Below are 21,280 nucleotides of genomic sequence, written 5' to 3' on the forward strand. Positions count from 1 at the left end.
ATGCCCGCACTACAGTCGCTTTATCGGCAAACACAGATTGCAAAGCGCTCTGAAAACGTTACTACTTGGTTTTTTGAAAGATGGCACCGACAGGTGAGTACGAAATGCATCCATGTTAGTCTTTCCTAACACTTCATTGCCAAATGAATACAAACTCTAAAGTTATACATATTAATACGTCTGTGCTTGGCTTTCTAACGCTTTCTGGTTTTCTGAATGCTACCTGCTTTTTAGCAACGTTAGCTAGTATTCAACGTTACACACTAGTTTTACAAGGAATTAGCTTACAAAATAACGGAATAGTCCGCCGGAAGGCAGACGTCAAATACAAGTAAAGTTAAACTTTGCCGATTGTCCATAGGGTTGGTTATTATGCGGGGCCGGGGGGATTGACATAAACGTCTAATAAAACATAAATCAGCCTTTCCAAACCTGGGTCTGTTGTAGACCCACTTCCTTTCCCGCTCACTGTCAAAATAAAAGTCCTGAACGTGTGCTATACCTGCACAAAAAAGCAAGCACTTGTGCTGTGGGGGACTTTTATTTTGACATGGGATAAGCAGAGAGGAACTGACCTCCCGAGGAACTGCGTGAGTCTTCAAACGACTCATGTTTGAAAATTATGTTTAATTATATGTGCCATTAGAAGGCAGGGCAAACCCTTTTTGGTGATTTCTGGTATATCATCAAAATAAACCAATCGCAGCACGTTTTTGGAGTTGCAGTTACCATTGGAAATTAATGTTGAAAGTTCAATTTTATATGACTAAAACAGAAAGAAACAAAATTATTCCTATGCTGCTTCCTGTTGACAAGACATTTTGATAAATAGCCCAATGCCAAAACACAGTTAACGGCGTCCTAACCAATATGCAGAAACAGTTCGTGATTATAATGAAAACATAGCAAATGTTATGTTCATCTACTCATACATGTGCAACAATAGTATTACTTGTAAAAACATTTTTTGACGAGACACTTATAATCGGCACAAGCACTAAAAACTCGTTTTGACAAGTGGCAATGAATCACTTACAGTGCCTTCAGAAAGTATTCAGACCCTTATTCCACATTTTGTTACCTTAGCCTTATTCTAAAATTAATTTACATCGTTTTTCCCCCCCTCAATCTACACACAATACCCCATAATGAGAAGAAAAAACTGTTTTTTTAGAAATGTTTGCTAATTTATCATTTAAAACCCCCTGAAATATCCAATTTACATAAGTATTCAGACCCTTTAATCAGTACTTTCTTAAAGAACCTTTGGGAGTGATTACAGCCTCAAGTATTCTTGGGTATGACGCTACAAGCTTGGCACACCTGTATTTTGGGAGTTTCTCCCATCCTTCTCTGCAGATCCTCTGAAGCTCTGTCAGGTTGAATGGGAAGCGTTTTTGCACAGCTATTTTCAGGTCTCTCCAGAGATGTATGATCGGGTTCAAGTCAGGCTCTGGCTGGGCCACTCAAGGACATTCAAAAACTTGTCCCGAAGCCACTCCTACATTGTCTTGGCTGTGTGCTTATGGTATGGTCGTTGTCCTGTTGGAAGATGAACCTTCGCCCCAATCTGAGGTCCTGAGCAGGTTTTCATCAACAATCTCTCTGTACTTTGCTCTGTTCATCTTTCCCTCAATCCTGACTGGTCTCCCAGTCCCTGCTGCTGAAAAAAATCCCCACAGCATGATGCTGCCACCACCTTGCTTCACCGTAGGGATGGTGCCAGGTTTCTTCCAGATGTGACGCTTGGCATTCAGGCCAAAAAGTTCAATCTTGGTTTCATCAGACCAGAGAATCTTGTTTCTCATGGCCTGATGGTCTTCAGGTGCCTTTTGGCAAACTCCAAGCGGGTTGTCATGTGCCTTTTTACTGAGGAGTGGCTTCCGTCTCTACCATAAAGGCCTGATTGGTGGACTGCTGCAGAGATGGTTGTCCTTCTGGAAGGTTCTCCCATCTCCACAGAATAACTCTGGAGCTCTGTTAGAGTGACCATTGGGTTCTTGGTCACCTCTCTGACCAAGGCCTTTCTCCCCCGATTGTTCAGTTTGGCTGGGCGGCCGGCTCTAAGAATAACTTTTTCTGTTAGTAAACTTAAACCAATCATGACGTGGCATAGTAATCAACAGTGACAATGGTTGGCTGCTATTTGAAGCTGCAATATGTAACTTTTTGGGCGACCCTACCAAACCCTATGTTTTAGAACTGTCATTCTCATTTAAAGCATGTCTAAGAAGAGGTAGATCTGTTTCTATGTGCACTATTCCTATCTTAAGTTTTGTTTTGCTTCTTTTACTTAAGGTTTTGTTCACCAGCTTCAAACATCTGAAAATACGATATTTTTGGTTATTGAAAATATATTTTACAGTGGTTTAGATGGTACATTGATTCTCTACACTAGCTTGTTTTGTCACAATCTGAAATCAGGCGAACTATTAGAATTTGAACAACCAGGAAATGGCAGAGAGATTTCTGCATAGTGCATCTTTAAGTGATAGTTTGACTGTCAAATCCATTTATTGTTGTGTGGCCAGCAACTTTTATAGAGAATGCCTCAAATTTTCCTGTGCCATTTCATTAACTCTACATTTTAAGTCCTGCACATCTCAGCCATTTGTGACAAAATCAGTGGTACAAAACTTTGGGTTAAGGATGTAACCTTGGTTCTCTGAGTAGAGTAAAAGGGTCGCCTGACGACCTATGGGAACTCCTTTCCCTTCACGCAATGTTTTTGAGATGCTTAATATCAAAGATGTTTACAGACACGCCACACCCTTACTGTACCCACGTGACCTGTTACTATAAAAGACGTGGTGTGACACACTGTCCATTACTTCACTCGAAACCCACAGAGGTGGAGGAACGACATGAAAGCTTGGCGACCTGTTACTCTACTCAGAGAACCAAGGTTACATCCATAACCCAACGTTCTCTTCTGTTTTCGTAACGGGTTGCCAAACGACCTATGGGAGAGGCTGTACCAAAGAGGTCGTTCGAACAACAGAGTGAGAACTCACCATTTAACTTAGTCCAGATGAGTCCCTGGGACGTCCTTGAATCCACCACAGGATGCAACAGAATATAATTACCCAACAGGTAACACAGAATTTCAACTGTACACGAGCAAGCTGAAAGCTAGAACTTACAACATGAGGTTTCAATTGGGTGCAACAGCACCACGAGTGGAATGACTCTGTACATTCGTGGCCAAATGTTTTGAGAATTACACAAATATTAATTTTCACCAAGTCTGCTGCCTCAGTTTGTATGATGGAAATTTGCATATATTCCCGAATGTTATGAAGAGTGATCAGATGAATTGCAATTAATTACAAAGTCCCTCTTTGCCATGCAAATGAACTGACTCCCCCAAAAACATTTCCACTGCATTTCAGCCCTGCCACAAAAGGACCAGCTGACATCATGTCAGTGATTCTCTCGTTAACACAGTGTTGACGAGGACAAGGCTGGAGATCACTCTGTCATGCTGATTGAAGCTTCCAGTCTGTTATTCGAACTCAAAAGGAGGGTGGTGCTTGAAATCATTGTTCTTCCTCTGTCAACCATGGTTACCTGCAAGGAAACATGTGCCGTCACCATTGCTTTGCACAAAAAGGGCTTCGCAGGCAAGGATATTACTGCCAGTAAGATTGCACCTAAATCAACCATTTATTGGATCATCAAGAACTTCAAGGAGAGTGGTTCAATTGTTGTGAAGAAGGCTTCAGGGCACCCAAGAAAGTCCAGCAAGCGCCAGGACAGTCTCCTGAAGTTGATTCAGCTGTGGGATTGGGGCACCACCAGTACAGAGCTTGCTCAGGAATGGCAGCAGGCAGGTGTGAGTGCATCTGCACGCACAATGAGGCGAAGACTTTTGGAGGATGGCCTGGTGTCAAGAAGGGCAGCAAAGAAGCCACTTCTCTCCAGGAAAAACATCAGGGACAGACTGATATTCTGCAAAAGGTACAGGGATTGGACAGCTGAGGACTGGGGTAAAGTCGTTTTCTCTGATGAATCCCTTTTCCAATTGTTTGGGGCGACCATTCATGTTTGGGTTTGCTTCTCAGCCAAGGGAGTGGGCTCACTCACAATTGTGCCTAAGAACACGGCCATGAATAAAGAATGGTACCAACACATCCTCCGAGAGCAACTTCTCCCAACCATCCAGGAACAGTTTGGTGACGAACAATGCCTTTTCCAGCATGAAGGAGCACCTTGCCATAAGGCAAAAGTGACAACTAAGTGGCTCGGGGAACAAAACATCGACATTTTGGGTCCATGGCCAGGAAACTCCCCAGACCTTAATCCCATTGAAAACTTGTGGTCAATCCTCAAGAGGCGGGTGGACAAACAAAAACCCACAAATTCTGACAAACTCCAAGCATTGATTATGCAAGAATGGGCTGCCATCAGTCAGGATGTGGCCCAGAAGTTAATTGACAGCATACCAGGGCGGATTGCAGAGGTCTTAAAAAAGAAGGGTCAACACTGCAAATATTGACTCTTTGCCTCAACTTCATGTAATTGTCAATAAAAGCCTTTGACACTTAGGAAATGCTTGTAATTATACTTCAGTATTCCATAGTAACATCTGACAAAAATATCTAAAGACACTGAAGCGGCAAACTTTGTGAAAATTAATATTTGTGTCATTCTCAAAACTTTTGTCCACGACTGTACATCTGATAGTACACCTGCCACACATGAGCAATGCTGAAACGATACCTAGTTCATACCACATGCCATGAATCATCCCCTGCATAGTGAAACAAAGCATTTCCTCATACACTTTAGAAGTAGGCCTTTTCCAAGACGAACCATCCAACTCATGACCAACCTTTCTTTCACCCAACAGAAGAGTTGGCATCTGGCAGTGGTGCGCCAGTCTGTGCTGACAACCGCCTGCGCTGGGACCTGACCCCTGAGCAAATCAATCAGCTCTCAGATGAGCTTATTGACAAGACCAAAAAGGTATATGACTGTGTCGGGGCCCTGGACCTGGCCAGTGTTTCCTATGAGAACACCCTGAAGACTCTCGCTGATGTGGAGGTGGAGTACACAGGTGGGTGTGACTCCAAAATAGCATAATTTCTTCAACCCCTTTCCTGTATGACCACAGTGGATTGAAATGAATACGTTATGATGTCTAGCGGTTCAGTCCATAGCAACCACACCTAGCATTTACTCCACTGGCCTTGAAAGCGATTGGGAAAATGTCTGAGTTGGCACGAAAGAGGAATGCAATGGTATAGACAAATCAGCACTTTTTACATAAAAACTAGCTGACAAGCCTATGCTCCCTACAAAAGGCAGTGGACACTGGACTGTACATGTTAAATCAGTCAGTTGTAGCCTTTTATAGACTCAAGGCAGCACATAATCTAATCCAAAAGAGCTTGTTTTTATCATCGCTTTACTGCTTTTCATCATTTTAGGCCTTTTGTTAAGACTGTTTCATCACTACGCACAATCTCCAAAACCTAAGCCTATGTTTCAAAAATCAGTTTATACTGGTTTTATAAACTGTTGGTGCGTGCTACACATTGGTAATGGATTGAGGCCCCCCCCCACCCCCCATTTCAGTATGAAAGCACTTTGACCACTGAAAAAGCACGATATATATAATCATCATGATACATAGCATCACTTACAATAAAAATGACACTCATAATACCTGCTCACTTTTACATTTTGACATGTTATTCCAGTTGAGCGCAACATGCTGGACTTCCCCCAGCATGTGTCCTCCTCCAAGGACGTGCGCACGGCCAGCACCGACGCCGACAAGAAGCTGTCGGAGTTCGATGTGGAGATGAGCATGAGGGAGGACGTCTACCAGAGGATCGTGGCACTGGAGGTGAGGAGGGCTGTATGAGATCAATACGGAAGTTCCCAATAGTCCATAGATAAAAGATGTCAATATTCTGTAGTTGCTTCCTCCTAATATCCTTATTCTTCATCTACACTGATCTGAAAATGCACGCAGTGGATATGCTTTCATCTTCCCGCTTCATTATATCAGTACTAATAAAGGAGAGGAAAAGGTGATCCACTTTGACCTATTGAGCTGTACCTAGGAAGATCTCTATAGCCTGTATGTTTTTACCTGCTATTGCCTCATGTTGTCTTCAGAATTATTCTTTGGCTACGTAAAGGTTGCGTGGAGTATCATTCTCATTGGCTGAGTTCTGCTTTTAACCTCTCACAGCGGAAGGTTGACGATGACACGCTTACTCAGGAATCCAAGAGGTACATGGAGAGGCTGATCAAGCTGGGTCAAAGGAATGGCCTCCACCTGCCCAAAGAAACACAGGATGTAAGAGACTTTACCGTTTTCAAAGGAAGTGACCTTGATGGATATCACGGCCACTCTCAATTCCAAGTGGATCGTTTCATTTGATTTCAAATTTTATCTCTTGAGAAATTAAGCTAATTGATTGCGCCCAAATTGGCCTTTTCAATTTATAGGATTTATATAATATTCATTAAATATAATACCCAACATCTGATTTGGACCACACCACTTTTTAAGGTCATACCAAGGATCATTTAGCTGTTTGATTTAGAATTAGAAGACTCCTTGAGAAAATATTTAAAATAATTATTTGATGAAAAATGATTTTTGACCTTATTGCTATTAGCTCATACAAACGCATTGAATAACAGATGCTTCCAAAGAAAATCAAAAGGAAGTTTAAGTGTCTGTCCTATATCTGAGCGATGTAATAAAGATCAGGAAACATGTATTTTTTTATATATATATTTTTTTTACATGTGTTTAACTCCTTATTTTTTGGCCCTGAACAGTCTCCATATATACTTCCATCTTTTTTTTTCAACGGGTACCGGCTGACCTTCAGATAGACTTGTGAGGCCTAGAGTGTTCGGACGCTACAGACAAGAAGTAGGCAGATCGGCTGTACTGACTTGTGGAGGTCATAGAGCAAAACAGAGAACACCATTGTGTTTGTGAGAGTCATCTTTCCATAGAGGGGTCATAATAGTTTGCAAGCTAAACTATTCAGACTCTACAGACGATTTTGTGACGACCGATTTTCAGGATGTCTCATGGTCTGACAAACACCGCTCTAGCTCTGTCACATTTCACTGAAGATGAAATGTAAAAACTGATATCTCTTAAACTGACAGACTTTTAAGGGGATTTTTGTATTATGCTATTTAGATTACCTCGGGGCGCGGACATCGACCTTAGGGGGTTAACAGTGACGCGAGGAATCCAAATAAATGGTCAAAAGCCACGGAACACCCCCCAATGGCCAGTATACAGTATCAGTTCTCTATGTTCGACATAGAAAGGTAGTATGAAACTGCGGCTTGGAGTATTGTTTATTCACACTATGTAATGTATTCTCAGTGAAGTTGGTGATGTTTCTTTCCCCCGTTCAGAGAAATTAGCCATTTTGAAGTCTTGCATTTCCCCCCCAAAAATGACTGTGAAAGTACCACTTTTGACCATAGATGCAGCTGTTCCTGCTGTTACTGCCACACCCTTTTATCCATTTAGCTGATTTCTTGTGTTTATTAAATGGACCCTTTTGCAAATTTGGGTAGAAAACCAATAGCTTTTGCCCATGATGAAAATAAAAGGTGTGGTCATCCGTACAATTCAAGCCAGTCCTCCATGAAAGCAATTCAAGCACACTCAAACTGTCCATCTCTTAGGCTTAACCTGTGTCCAGGAAACGGCCAATGTATGATTAGTTTATTCCCTTCCAAAAATGTCTGGATTCACCATTCCTGGTGAACAAGCAAACTAACAGCAGTTCTAATGGTTTCAATGTTATGGTTTCTAATGGTAAAAGTCCCAAATACACACTGTATATTGCTTTGTAATGGTATTGGTTTGGGTTTAATGGTAAATGTCACTAATCAAACAACATAGAAATGTTTTCTAACCATTTTATTGAAAAACAGACTGCTATCTAATGGTTTATAATTGTATTATTTTATTAGGGATGTCACAACATTTTAGTCACTAGCCCATTTCTCCATCACATTTTTGGACTTGTAGGAAAAGTCTTCATATGAGAATTGCACCATAGGGATAACCCTCTGAGAGCTGCCATTTGTTGGATTATTTGAGAGGAGTTGGGTTGCTAAGAGACAAACTGAATTGCTTTCATTGAGGACTGCCTTGGTTTGTGAGGATGACCACACTATTTATTTTCATCATGAGCAAAAACTATTGATTGTCTACCCAAAGTTGCACAAGCATTTTTGTGATCCATTTAAGAAACACAAGAGACAAGCAACACGGGTAGAAGTGTGTGGCAGTTACAGCAGGAACAGTGGCATCTAGTGAGGAAAAATCGGGTATTTTCACTGTAATTTATAGGGTGGAATGGAAGTGACTTCAATGGCAAATTTTTCTGAACAGCGGGGAAAAATCCACCAAATTCACTGAATAAATCAAATCAAATTTATTTATATAGCCCTTCGTATATCAGCTGAAATCTCAAAGTGCTGTACAGAAACCCAGCCTAAAACCCCAAACAGCAAGCAATGCATGTGAAAGAAGCACGGTGGCTAGGAAAAACTCCTTAGGAAAAACTCCCTAGAATGGCCAAAAACCTAGGAAGAAACCTAGAGAGGAACCAGGCTATGAGGGGTGGCCAGTCCTCTTCTGGCTGTGCCGGGTGGATATTATAACAGAACATGGTCAAGATGTTAAAATGTTCATAAATGACCAGCATGGTCAAATAATAATAATCATAGTAGTTGTCAAGGGTGCAACAAGCACGTCCGGTGAACAGGTCAGGGTTCCATAGCCGCAGGCAGAACAGTTGAAACTGGAGCAGCAGCATGGCCAGGTGGACTGGGGACAGCAAGGAGTCCTCATGCCAGGTAGTCCTGAGGCATGGTCCTAGGGCTCAGGTCCTCCGAGAGGAAGAAAGAAAGAGAGAGAGAGAATTAGAGAGAGCATATTTAAATTCACACAGGACACCGGATAAGACAAGAGAAATACTCCAGATGTAACAGACTGACCCTAGCCCCCTGACACATAAACTACTGCAGCATAAATGAATACATGACAGAATGAATAAAGAATACTCTAAGCCGCAGCTTCATACTACTTGTCAAACATACAGAATTAATACTGTATACTTGCCTTTGGGGTGGTCTGTGGGTTTTGGATTACGTCTTAATCGTTAAGAGGTTTCATATACTATATTTATTGAATAGTATATAAATCCTATAAATTGAAATGGCCAATTTTGGGTGCAGTCGATTTAGCTTGATTTCTCACAGTTCAAATATTCTTAAAACAAAATAGTGTTTCAGGAATGCTAATCTGATCTGTTCCTAACAAATGATTTCAGAACAATCTGAGATGGTGGGTGTCAATCTTCTTTCTTGTGCTTTTTGAGGTGGAACGATCTACAGTAGGTTCATTGTTGTCAACTTATTGACTTTACCTATCTAATCCAAACAGGAAGTCAAGAGGATCAAGAAGAAGCTGAGCAACCTGTGCATTGACTTCAACAAGCACCTGAATGAAGACACCACTAGTCTGGTTTTCACCAGAGAGGAGCTGGGTGAGACCATGTTCACGTGGTCTAACGGTTCTGTTCTGAGACCCCATTTCTGTTATTGGACCTTTGCTCATAGAAATAATGGGTACTATCCACTAATAGTAACTAAATATTACTTAATAGTATTGGTATCAATTACAATTTGTTAAAATATCATCATTAAAAATAGATGGCCCTCTGAATTGGAATTTCAGTATACGATCTACTGAATTGAGTCGAAGTAACCAAAGTGAAATTCATTCCAACCTGGCTTTTTACAAACTATAAGCTCCCAGGCACCTATCGAACCCGTCCCTGTTCTCATGTAGCAGTCACGATCAAAAGGATGTAAAAACATAACTTCCTACGACAGTTGCTGTGTTGTTCGACCTTAACTGATTCCACAACATTAAGGGGAAGGACACTTATGGAAACTTGTAGAATTTCAATGTTTCATTCTTAGCTATATGAAAGATCTAATGTGTTTTCAGGTTTCTAATTTGATTGCTTAAAAAAAAGAAGAATCAAAAATCACTAACATTGAAAGTAAATCCATAAGTAGGACTTCTTACATGTCTGACGATGCACTTTAGGCGGTCTCCCTGAGGACTTCCTGAGCTCGCTGGAGAAGGATGGGGACAAGCTGAAAATCACTCTCAAGTACCCCCACTACTTCCCCACCATGAAGAAGTGCTTCATCCCCGAGACCCGCAAGAAGCTGGAGGAGGCCTTCAACTCTCGGTGCAAAGAGGTGAGCCGTTGTCTGTTTTGTGTGAGACCGTGATACTATCCTGTACTGGGAGAGCATTGACCAGAGAAAATCGCTGAGCCCCTGAGAAACTCAAAGTCTAACTGCTGCCCGAAATGAACGTTTACTTTATGTCCGCCAAAATTGATAATAGACAACAAAGACATTTTTTTTTTCTCTCTCTGAAAACCAAGGACCAAGGATAACCTTTAAAGTTACTTAAAATGGTCCCCTGGAATTAATTTCAGCCCTCACCCTCTGTCTTTTCCCCTGGTGTAGAAGAACTCTGCCATCCTGAAGGAGCTAGTGCAGTTGAGGGCCCAGAAGAGCTCCCTGCTGGGCTTCGCTACCCATGCTGACTTTGTCCTGGAGATGAACATGGCCAAGTCTGGCAAGAAGGTGGCCGGCTTCCTAGGTGGGTGTTACTGACCAAGATGGGGTACAACTATCTGACAGGTTGTTCTGGTCCGTTGTTCCATTTCCAACTGACCATTCTTAGCTGCAGAGGCTGCTGTCAGTTGTATCAGAAACAATGTAGTGCTTCAGCTGCTTCACTATACTGCCCTGACCCCCCTGGCCGTAACCACCCTGTTCCATTTTAGTAAAAGTATTGTTGTCATATTGTATTTGTTAAGGGCATTGCTCACACTCAACTATGCATTAACAAACACAACTGCTACAACACAAAATGGTTCATATTGCAAAAATGGAATGACAGCAGTTCACGTACACGTTTATTTCTGCATAGAAAAGTATTGGGCCAGCCAACCTAAGTGTTTTTTTTATTTAAATGTTTCATCATTTTCGAGATGGAAAAAACGTTTTCAGTGTAAATGTATAAAGTATGTAGAAAGATCATCTTTGAGAGCTAACAATCAGCAATTGTAATTGTTAAGGACTGGGGAGTTTTTCAGGATAAAAAAGTAACGCAATGGAGCTAAGCACACGCAACATCCTAGAGGAAAACCTAGTTCAGTTTGCTTTCCATCAGACACAGGGAGATGAATTCACCTTTTCAGCAGGACAATAACCTAATACACAAGGCTAAATCTACACAGGAGTTGCATACCAAGAAGACGGTGAATGTTCCGGAGTACAGTTTTGACTTAAGTCTACTTGCAAAATCTATGGCAAGACCTGAAAATGGTTGGCTAGCAATGATCAAAAACCAATTTGACAGAGCTTAAAAAAAGAATGGGCAATTGTTGCACAATCCAGGTGTCTAAAGCTCATACCTAGAAAGACTCACAGTTGTAATCTCTACCAAAGGTGCTTCTACAAAAGTATTGACTCAGGGTTGTGAATACTTATGTAATTTAGATTTTTGTATTTAATTTTCAATACATTTGCAAAAAAAATCTAAAAACATGTTTTCGCTTTGTAATTATGGGGTGTTATGTGTAGATGGGTGAGAAAATAGTTTGGGCTGTACCGCAACAAAATGTGAAATAAGGCAAGGGTATAAATACTTTCTGAAGGCACTATTAATATCTTTGTCTGAGTTGAAATGAATTGGCTAGCTAGTGAGCCAGTTTGAGTCAACATTATTGAAAGCAAGCTGGCTACATCATATGATTAGCTAGAAAGCTAGTATCCAATGCCTGCCCTGCATTGACCCTAAATGGAAATGAAGTTAGCTATTGTTAGCAAGGTAGCTAGCTAACGTGACATGCTACATCACATTACACGTTAGCTTGGTGTATTTAGCAAGCTACAGTATCCGTCCCCTTTCATATGTGGTATCATAGCTAGCCTTTTAAAAAATGTATATATTTCACCTTTATTTAACCAGGTAGGCCAGTTGAGAACAAGTTCTCATTTACAACTGCGACCTGGCCAAGATAAATCAAAGCAGTGCGACACAAACAACAACACAGAGTTACACATGGAATAAACAAATGTACAGTCAATAACATAATAGGGGAAAAAAGTCTATATACAGTGTGTGAAAATGGCGGGAGGAGGTAAGGCAATAAATTGGCCATAGTAGCAAAGTAATTACAATTTAGCAAATTAACCCTGCCTCGCTAGCATTATGTTGTATAGCCAAAGGTAGCTACTAGCTAAGTAGTACCAGCTATCTTGTACTTAGCTAGCCATCTTGTACTTAGCTAGCAAACTTCCAATGCATTTCAACATATATAATCCATTCCTGGCCATCAGGCAATATTGTTTAAATGCATTGGAAGTTTGCACCAACTTTATGGAAGCCCATTTTCACTCCTATTTGTTGAGCGAAATGTGCGTGCGTTGCAACCATATACAGACTTGACAACATTGTCCACTAACTCCACATGGCAGCTGGGGGCTGACCACAAAGCATTGTCTCTGGGCAATTGGGCATCATTGGCAAATGTGGGCATGTAAGTAATTCATACCCAACCCTCAAGTTAGTTGTGACAAACGCACTTACAAAACTCTGTTTTGGACGAGTCTTACTTTATGACCAGTTATCCTACTTACAGTTTGTAGTCAATTTTGACACTAGAAAAAATGTTTGACTGATATTAATGCCACAAACTGCATGCAGAGACATAAAAATGGTGTCCACGTGTTCATCTGACTCGGGGGAAATAGATAAAGGGCCCCATTGCCAAAATCTCAAAGTATTCCTTTAAAACAGCAACATTTTGTCTCAGCGGCCAAGAGGGCCTCTAAAGTGTTCAGTCGGTGACTGCCATTGACCACACACTGCTATGCCCCTGTCACGCCACCTAAAGTCCATTTTGATCCAGACAAAAAATCTTACACACACGGTTTCCACCCCTCACGTCAATGCTCCAGTGTGTGTGTGTGTGTGTGTGTGTGTGTGTGTGTGTGTGTGTGTGTGTGTGTGTGTGTGTCTCTCTGTGTTTGGGAGGGATTGGGATAAAGCAGAAGACACATTTCCTTTGGGTACATTTGACAATAAGGTAATCTTCCTTTTCTCCAGAGGAACTGGCCTGTAAGCTGAAGCCCCTGGGGGAGGTGGAGCGAAATGTCATCCTCAAGCTGAAGAAGGAGGAGTGCCAGAGGAGGGGTCTGCCCTTCAAGGGCGAGTTATACGCCTGGGACACACGTTACTTCATGACCCAGGTAGGCCATAGGTAAAAACGACAAATGTCTGCAGCTCTATTTTTCTGGGGACCCAACAGTAATTTTTTTTAACACACATAAATACATTGGCATGGGGGGATTGCAGAATGCAAAAGTTATTCTGCTGTTGTATTACATAATTGCTATACCAGTATGTGCAAAGCCTATATTTATTAAAAACTAAAAACAGTTTAATGTGAGAAGCAAGGATTGGTCTGAAGCCCAAAAAAGAAAGGAAGTTCACAAGCACCACAATGCCTACTCCACCCATACACTACCAAGGTTTTCCATCACACAGCTTTGGCACCTACTAGATTAACTATATGTATGTTGGTCTGTTGTACTTCAAACAATGTGTCGGCAGGTTACTTAGGATTGAAACCTTCTCAAACAGCCTAATTTATACTCATAGACGGGCTCCCACAATAATGTGGTTTGTACCGCATGCAAGATCATGTATTGCGTTCTTCCCAACCCACACATTATCCCATTCCACTACCCTTTTCAAGCTGCTTTTTAAAATGTATATGTAAGTAAGCTTTGCTTTTATAATTAAAAAGACCATTAGGCTTGATCACGTGAACTTTTTTGTCTTGTCGCAATGTATGTGGTGCTTGCCTGTATTTTTTTTTTTTAAAGCTTTATTTTAGCAATATAAAATGTTTTCGGGAAGTACTCAGACCCTTTGACTTTTTTCAAAAAAATGTATGTTACAGCCTTATTCTAAAAAGGATTACATTTGTTTTCCCCTCATTAATCTACACACAATACCCCCGTAATAACAAAGCCAAAACAAGTTTTTAGACATTTTTGCAAATGTATATATTTTTTTCAAACTGATTGTTTACATATGTATTCAGACCCTTTATTCAGTACTTTGTTGAAGCCCCTTTTGGCAGCGATTACAGCCTCGAGTCTTCTTGGGTATGACGCTGCAAGCTGGGCACACCAGTATTTGGTGTGTTTCTCCCATTCTTCTCTGCATATCCTCTCAAGCTCTGTCAGGTTGGATGGGGAGCATCGCTGCTCAGCTGTCTTCAGATGTTCGATCGGGTTCAAGTCCGGGCTCTGGCTGGGCCACTCAAGGTCATTCAGAGACTTGTCCCAATGCCACTCCTGTGTAGTCTTGGCTGTGTGCTTAAGGTCGTTGTCCTGTTGGAAGGTGAAACTTCGCCCCAGTCTGAGGTCCTGAGCAGTCTGGAGCAGGATTTCATCAAGAATTTAATTTATTTTGGGTAACAGACATGTACAACAAAATGTACAATGTGGACCCAGAGGATATCACTTGAAAGTATTAATTAAAACACTTGTTTCCAAAGTGGTCCTCAATGGTTAAAAACAATAACACATATAATAAAGGATCTCTCTGTACTTTGCTCCGTTCATGTTTCCCTCGATCCTGACTAGTCTCCCAGTCCCTGATGCTGAAAAACATCCCCACAGCATGATGCTGCCACTACCATGCTTCACTGTAGGGATGGTGCCAGGTTTCCTCAAGATGTGATGCTTGGCATTCCATCTTGGTTTCATCAGATCAGAGAATCTTGTTTCTCATGGTCTGAGAGTCCTTTAGGTGCCTCTTGGCAAACTCCAAGCGGGCTGTCATGTGCCTTTTACTGAGGAGTGGCTTCCGACTATCCACTCTACCATAAAGGCCTGATTTAGTGAAGTGCTGCAGAGATGGTTGTCCTTCTGGAAGGTTCTCCCATCTCTACAGAGGAACTCTGGTGCTCTGTCAGTGACCATTGTCTTCGTGGCCACCTCCCTTGACCAAGGCCCTTCTCCCATGATTGCTCAGTTTTGCCGGACGGCCAGCTCTAGGAAGAGTCTTGGTGGTTCCAAACTTCTTCCATTTAAGAATGATTGAGGCCACTGTGTTTTTGGGGACCTTCAATGCTGCAGAATTGTTTTGGTACCCTTCCCCAGATCTATGCCTCGACACAATCCTGTCTCAGAGCTCTCCGGACAATTCCTTTGACCTCATGGCTTGGTTTTTGTTCTGACATGCAGTGGGACGTTATATAGACTGGTGTGTGTGTGCCTTTCTAAATTATGTCCAATCAATTGACTTCACCACAGGTGTACTCCAATCAAGTTGTAGAAACATCTCAAGGATGATCAATGGAAACTGGATGCACCTGAGCTCAATTTCGAGTCTCTTAGCAAAGGGTATGAATTCTTACAGTGGGGCAAAAAAGTATTTAGTCAGCCACCAATTGTGCAAGTTCTCCCACTTAAAAAGATGAGAGAGGCCTGTAATTTTCATCATAGGTACATGTCAACTATGACAGACAAAATGAGGGGGAAAAATCCAGAAAATCACATTATAGAATTTTTAATGAATTTATTTGCAAATTATGGTGGAAAATAAGTATTTGGTCACCTACAAACAAGCAAGATTTCTGGCTCTCACAGACCTGTAACTTCTTCTTTAAGAGGCTCCTCCGCCCTCCACTCGTTACCTGTATTAATGGCACCTGTTTGAACTTGTTATCAGTATAAAAGACACCTGTCCACAACCTCAGTCACACTCCAAACTCCACTATGGCCAAGACCAAAGAGCTGTCAAAGGACACCAGAAACAAAATTGTAGACCTGCACCAGGCTGGGAAGACTGAATCTGCAATAGGTAAGCAGCTTGGTTTGAAGAAATCAACCGTGGGCGCAATTATTAGGAAATGGAAGACATACAAGACCACTGATAATCTCCCTCGATCTGGGGCTCCACGCAAGATCTCACCCCGTGGGGTCAAAATGATCACAAGAACGGTGAGCAAAAATCCCAGAAGCACACGGGGGGGACCGAGTGAATGACCTGCAGAGAGCTGGGACCAAAGTAACAAAGCCTACCATCAGTAACACACTACGCCGCCAGGGACTCAAATCCTGCAGTGCCAGACGTGTCCCCCCCGCTTAAGCCAGTACATGTCCAGGCCCGTCTTAAGTTTGCTAGAGAGCATTTGGTGATCCAGAAGAGGATTGGGAGAATGTCATATGGTCAGATGAAACCAAAATATTACTTTTTGGTAAAAACTCAACTCGTTGTGTTTGGAGGACAAAGAATGCTGAGTTGCATCCAAAGAACACCATACCTACTGTGAAGCATGGGGGTGGAAACATCATGCTTTGGGGCTGTTTTCTGCAAAGGGACCAGGACGACTGATCCGTGTAAAGGAAAGAATGAATGGGTCCATGTATCGTGACATTTTGAGTGAAAACCTCCTTCCATCAGCAATTGCATTGAAGATGAAACGTGGCTGGGTCTTTCAGCATGACAATGATCCCAAACACACCGCCCGGGCAACGAAGGAGTGGCTTCGTAAGAAGCATTTCAAGGTCCTGGAGTGGCCTAGCCAGTCTCCAGATCTCAACCCCATAGAAAATCTTTGGAGGGAGTTGAAAGTCCGTGTTGCCCAGCGACAGCCCCAAAACATCACTGCTCTAGAGGAGATCTGCATGGAGGAATGGGCCAAAATACCAGCAACAGTGTGTGAAAACCTTGTGAAGACTTACAGAAAACGTTTGACCTGTGTCATTGCCAACAAAGGGTATATAACAAAGTATTGAGATAAACTTTTGTTATTGACCAAATACTTATTTTCCACCATAATTTGCAAATAAATTCATTAAAAATCCTACAATGTGATTTTCTGGATTTTGCTAATTTTTGTCTGTCATAGTTGAAGTGTACCTATGATGAAAATTACAGGCCTCTCTCATCTTTTTAAGTGGGAGAACTTGCACAATTGGTGGCTGACTAAATACTTTTTTGCCCCACTGTATGTAAATAAGGTATTTCTGTTTTTTTATGTTTTAATACATTTCTAAACAATTTTTTTTTGCTTTGTCATTACGGGGTATGGTGTGTAGATTGTTATTTTTTTTCCCCCCTCATCAATCAGTTTTGAATAAGGCTGTAACGTAACAAAATGTGGAAAAAGTCAAGGGGTCTGAATACTTTCCGAATGCACTGCATGTCATTGGGGGGGAAATCAGATTTTTTTTTTTGTCCGTAGGTGCTTAACATAACAGGTTGTGTTGGACAGAGTCATTCATATAGATATAGAGGTCTTTAGAGCCTTTCTGCCTTCCTGATTTCTGTAACCATTATCTAATCTGTGCAATATTGACATAAACTCAGAACCACTTGTTTTGAAAATATGGTCCTGTTTTATCATTTGCTGTTCTGATCAATGGCCAGTTCATTACCTCTTGTCAAATTTAATATGCAGCTTAATATTATGTTTGTATTTAAAAAAATAAAATAAAAAAATAAAAATTGTAGTAAGATGGTCACGCCACAATAAAACAAATTTACAATATGCCTATATCTAAAAAAACAGCCATGATATTTACAGGGCCTTCAGAAAGTATTCATACCCCTTATTCCACATTTTGTTGCGTTGCAGCCTGAATTCAAAATGGATTACATTTATTTTAGCAGATTTTTTGGAAATGAAGTACAGAAATATCTAAGCATTCACACCCCTGAGTCAATACATGTTAGAATCACCTTTTGGCAGCGATTTGCAGCTTTGAGTCTTCCTGGGTAAGTCGCTTTGCACACCTGCATTGTACAATATTTGCACATTCTTTTTAAAATTCTTCAAGTGCTGTCACTTTGGTTGGTGATCATTGTTAGACAGCCATTTTCAAGTCTTACCATAGATTTCTAAGTCAATTTAAGTCAAAACTGTAACTAGACCACTCAGGAACATTCAATGTCGTCTTGGTAAGCATCTCGGCAGTGTATATTTGGCCTTGTATTTTAGGTGATTGTGCTGCTGAAAGGTGAATTTGTCTCCCAGTGTCTGTTGGAAATGCTTCAAAAAGGTGTCACATTGTTGGTTCTTATTGGGCACGTGAGAGGGATAAATTGTACGTTGTACAAGCTGTTGCATCTCAACTTATTCCATCCAAATAAAACCAAGTCTGATGGTCATTTTATGGATGCTGTAGTCTTGTTTTAATCCGGTGTCTAGAATTTGAGCTAGGTTTGGGCAATAATGCTAATGCTTACGACTTTGTGAAAAATCGGCTGAACGGATCATGTCGAGTGTGTGTGTGTGTGTCAAGAGTGTGTTGTGTACTTTCAAATTTATTTGCAAAGTTTCATTGACATTGGTGTCATACTAGCTTAGATATGATGGTAGGAAGATTGAAATTGAGCATCAATCAATCCCTACTCAAAATATATAACATAGTTTAAAAAAAATCATAGTTCTGTATTTTTCACTGCGGTGTTAGAGATGACCCTGTGGGCTGTGTGGTCTATATTTGCCCTTGAAGGGATAATGTTTTGAAGTGATGAATTGAATCTGTCCTTGGCTCTTCCCCCCTGTAGGTGGAGGAGACCCAATACGCGGTGGACCAGAACCAGCTGAAGGAGTACTTCCCCATGGAGGTTGTGACCCGGGGCCTGCTGGACATCTACCAGGAGTTGCTGAACCTCACCTTTGACCTGGTGGAGGGGGGCGCCCCCGTGTGGCACGACGACGTCACCCTCTACTCCGTCAAGGACCGCACCAAGGGCACGGTGGTGGGCCAGTTCTACCTGGACCTCTTCCCACGGTGAGTCAGAGGAAAACGGAAGAGTTTGAAAAGGGCAGAGGATTTTTAAAGATGGCCGCATACAATTAGTTATGTATGAAGATTGTTTTGATATAACCATCTTTTTTTATGAGGATTTTATAGTTTTTGGGGGAAAGTCTTTATTTCATTGCCCTGAATTTGTCTACAGCAATTGAAACAGAGAAGAGCCCACCTTTGCTCCTCCACATTATGGGGGAGACAATAAAATAAAAATGTTTAGCCAGTCATGGTGATTGTGTGTAACCCTTCCTAGAGAGGGGAAGTACGGCCACGCGGCCTGCTTTGGCCTGCAGCCCGGCTGTCTGCTGTCGGACGGGACCCGCCAGATGGCGGTGGCGGCCATGGTGGCCAATTTCAGCAAGCCCACGGCCGACGCCCCCTCCCTGCTGCAGCACGACGAGGTGGAGACCTACTTCCACGAGTTTGGCCACGTCATGCACCAGCTCTGCGCTCAGGTGTGGATGTATACGTGTGTGTGTGTGGTGTCATTGCTAGTATAGAGTATACATTGTTGTTTAATTCCTAATCACTGAAATGAATGTTTGACTGAGTAAAGGCATTTTAGTGTGATGGTTAATTTATTTCCTGCTCTCAATACCTAAAATTGGCTATAAATTGGCTATTTAATACCTGTAAAATCAACCTAAACACGTTTGTAAGCAGTGACTTTTTGCCAGTTTTAATACCTGAGAGGGCAGTGTACTCCTCAATGACCATTCAGCATCAAATATATATTTGATATGGTATACAAAATGTAATCAAACCTATAGGAACACCAAAAATGTATATCCCTCCCCTTTACTGTCCAGTTTGATGTCTAATAGTAGTTATACCACAGGATGCAGGGATTAACAGATGCATGTATCTCTTCTCCTCTGCTGCTCCCAGGCGGACTTTGCCATGTTCAGCGGGACACACGTGGAGCGGGACTTTGTGGAGGCGCCGTCCCAGATGCTGGAGAACTGGGTGTGGGAGAAGGAGCCCCTGCAGCGCATGTCCAAACACTACAAGACGGGCGCCCCAATCCCTGACGACCTGCTGGACAAACTCATGAAGTCCCGCTTGGCCAACACGGGTGGGTCACCATGAAACAACGCCCTGGCTCTTTCATAGAACACCCCAGCTTAATAACACCTTTTACACCAGTGCTGGAGTTGAGGTTATTGGGCAGTGGTCACCAACACGACTCCTGAAGAGCTACTGGGTTTAAATGCTTCGGTGTGTTACTGTGTTAACCCTCTCCCTCCCATGCAGGTCTGTTTAACCTGCGTCAGATCGTCCTGGCCAAAGTGGACCAGGCCTTACACACCAAGAATGGGCTGGACCCGGCCGAGGAGTACGCACGGCTGAGCCAGGAGATCCTGGGCGTGCCTGCATCCTCAGGTCAGAGACGACCTCAACCAATGGGCCATAGCACTATCACAGCTATAGTTTGGGAGCCTGTTCCCAGATCTGTTTGTGCAGTCTTGCCAACTTCTTTAGTCATTGTCCGCTTTTAAAACAAATCCTTTTATTCTTCGCCATTGTGCCCATAGGAACCAACATGCCAGCCACATTTGGCCACCTGGCAGGTGGTTACGATGCCCAGTACTACGGTTACCTCTGGAGCGAGGTCTACTCCATGGACATGTTCTACGCCCGCTTCAAGCAGGAGGGCATCATGAACCCCAAGGTTGGCACAGCTGAGCTAGTTATTTACAATGCTGTTTTTACACTCGACCATCCTCTCTTATCGAGTCGTATCAGGCATCATTGGTTATTGATGCTAGTGAGCAGTGACTACCTGCAGCCCTCCAGAACTGGAGTTATATAGTCTGACTGGCCTTTTTGAACTCCAAATGATTTCACCATGGCAGAAATGTCATTGTCAGCTTCTATGGTCATCTGCTTGATGCTGATGAAGTACATTCCCATCTCTTCTAGGTGGGGCTGGGCTACAGAAACTGTATCCTAAAGCCCGGAGGCTCGGAGGACGCTGAAATTATGCTCAAGAACTTCCTGGGGAGGGAGCCAAAGCAAGAAGCTTTCCTCCTGAGCAAAGGATTAACGGTAGAGCTGGAGGCTGACACTCCATGTGCCTGTTGACCAATCACAACCAGCTCAGTGTAAACACCCCCCCCCCCCCCCCCCCCCCCCCCCAACCAATCATACACTTAGAACACGGGCACAAGGGACATACATGTTCGAGAAAAAACAATGAAAACAAGAATTGATGCATGCTATTTCACCCTTTTGTGCTGTGTTTTTTTTAGTTTGGAGATGTTTTAAACTGTTGTATGCAAGTAAGGTTGAACAAAATACATTAACAAAGAATTGACTTGACCCATTTGTCGCC

At 42.2% G+C, this 21,280-nt stretch overlaps 1 protein-coding gene and 1 non-coding gene across 2 annotated transcripts; both read left to right on the plus strand.

The window, feature by feature from the left end:
• The first annotated feature begins 2 nt into the window (after nucleotides 1-2).
• Nucleotides 3-21,267, plus strand: LOC115158073 (thimet oligopeptidase). Its single transcript, XM_029706574.1, has 14 exons — nucleotides 3-93; nucleotides 4,853-5,059; nucleotides 5,706-5,854; nucleotides 6,206-6,313; nucleotides 9,452-9,554; nucleotides 10,124-10,281; nucleotides 10,558-10,693; nucleotides 13,211-13,353; nucleotides 18,698-18,924; nucleotides 19,199-19,400; nucleotides 19,834-20,020; nucleotides 20,200-20,328; nucleotides 20,481-20,617; nucleotides 20,869-21,267. Exons 1-14 carry the CDS (start codon nucleotides 81-83, stop codon nucleotides 21,028-21,030), a joined length of 2,061 nt encoding a protein of 686 aa, XP_029562434.1. The 5' UTR covers nucleotides 3-80; the 3' UTR covers nucleotides 21,031-21,267.
• LOC115159027 (small nucleolar RNA SNORA16B/SNORA16A family) lies at nucleotides 9,823-9,957 on the plus strand. Its single transcript, XR_003868822.1, has one exon. It is a non-coding gene; the product is annotated as a small nucleolar RNA SNORA16B/SNORA16A family (small nucleolar RNA).
• Nucleotides 21,268-21,280: the final 13 nt, after the last annotated feature.

The sequence above is a fragment of the Salmo trutta genome, chromosome 22, assembly GCF_901001165.1.
Source record: "Salmo trutta chromosome 22, fSalTru1.1, whole genome shotgun sequence".
Lineage (NCBI taxonomy): Eukaryota > Metazoa > Chordata > Actinopteri > Salmoniformes > Salmonidae > Salmo > Salmo trutta.

Coding starts and splice junctions, on each gene's coding strand:
- LOC115158073 (XM_029706574.1), top strand. Junction 13,354..18,697: donor CACGTTACTTCATGACCCAG/GTAGGCCATAGG, acceptor TCCCCCCTGTAG/GTGGAGGAGACCCAATACGC. Junction 18,925..19,198: donor TACCTGGACCTCTTCCCACG/GTGAGTCAGAGG, acceptor AACCCTTCCTAG/AGAGGGGAAGTACGGCCACG.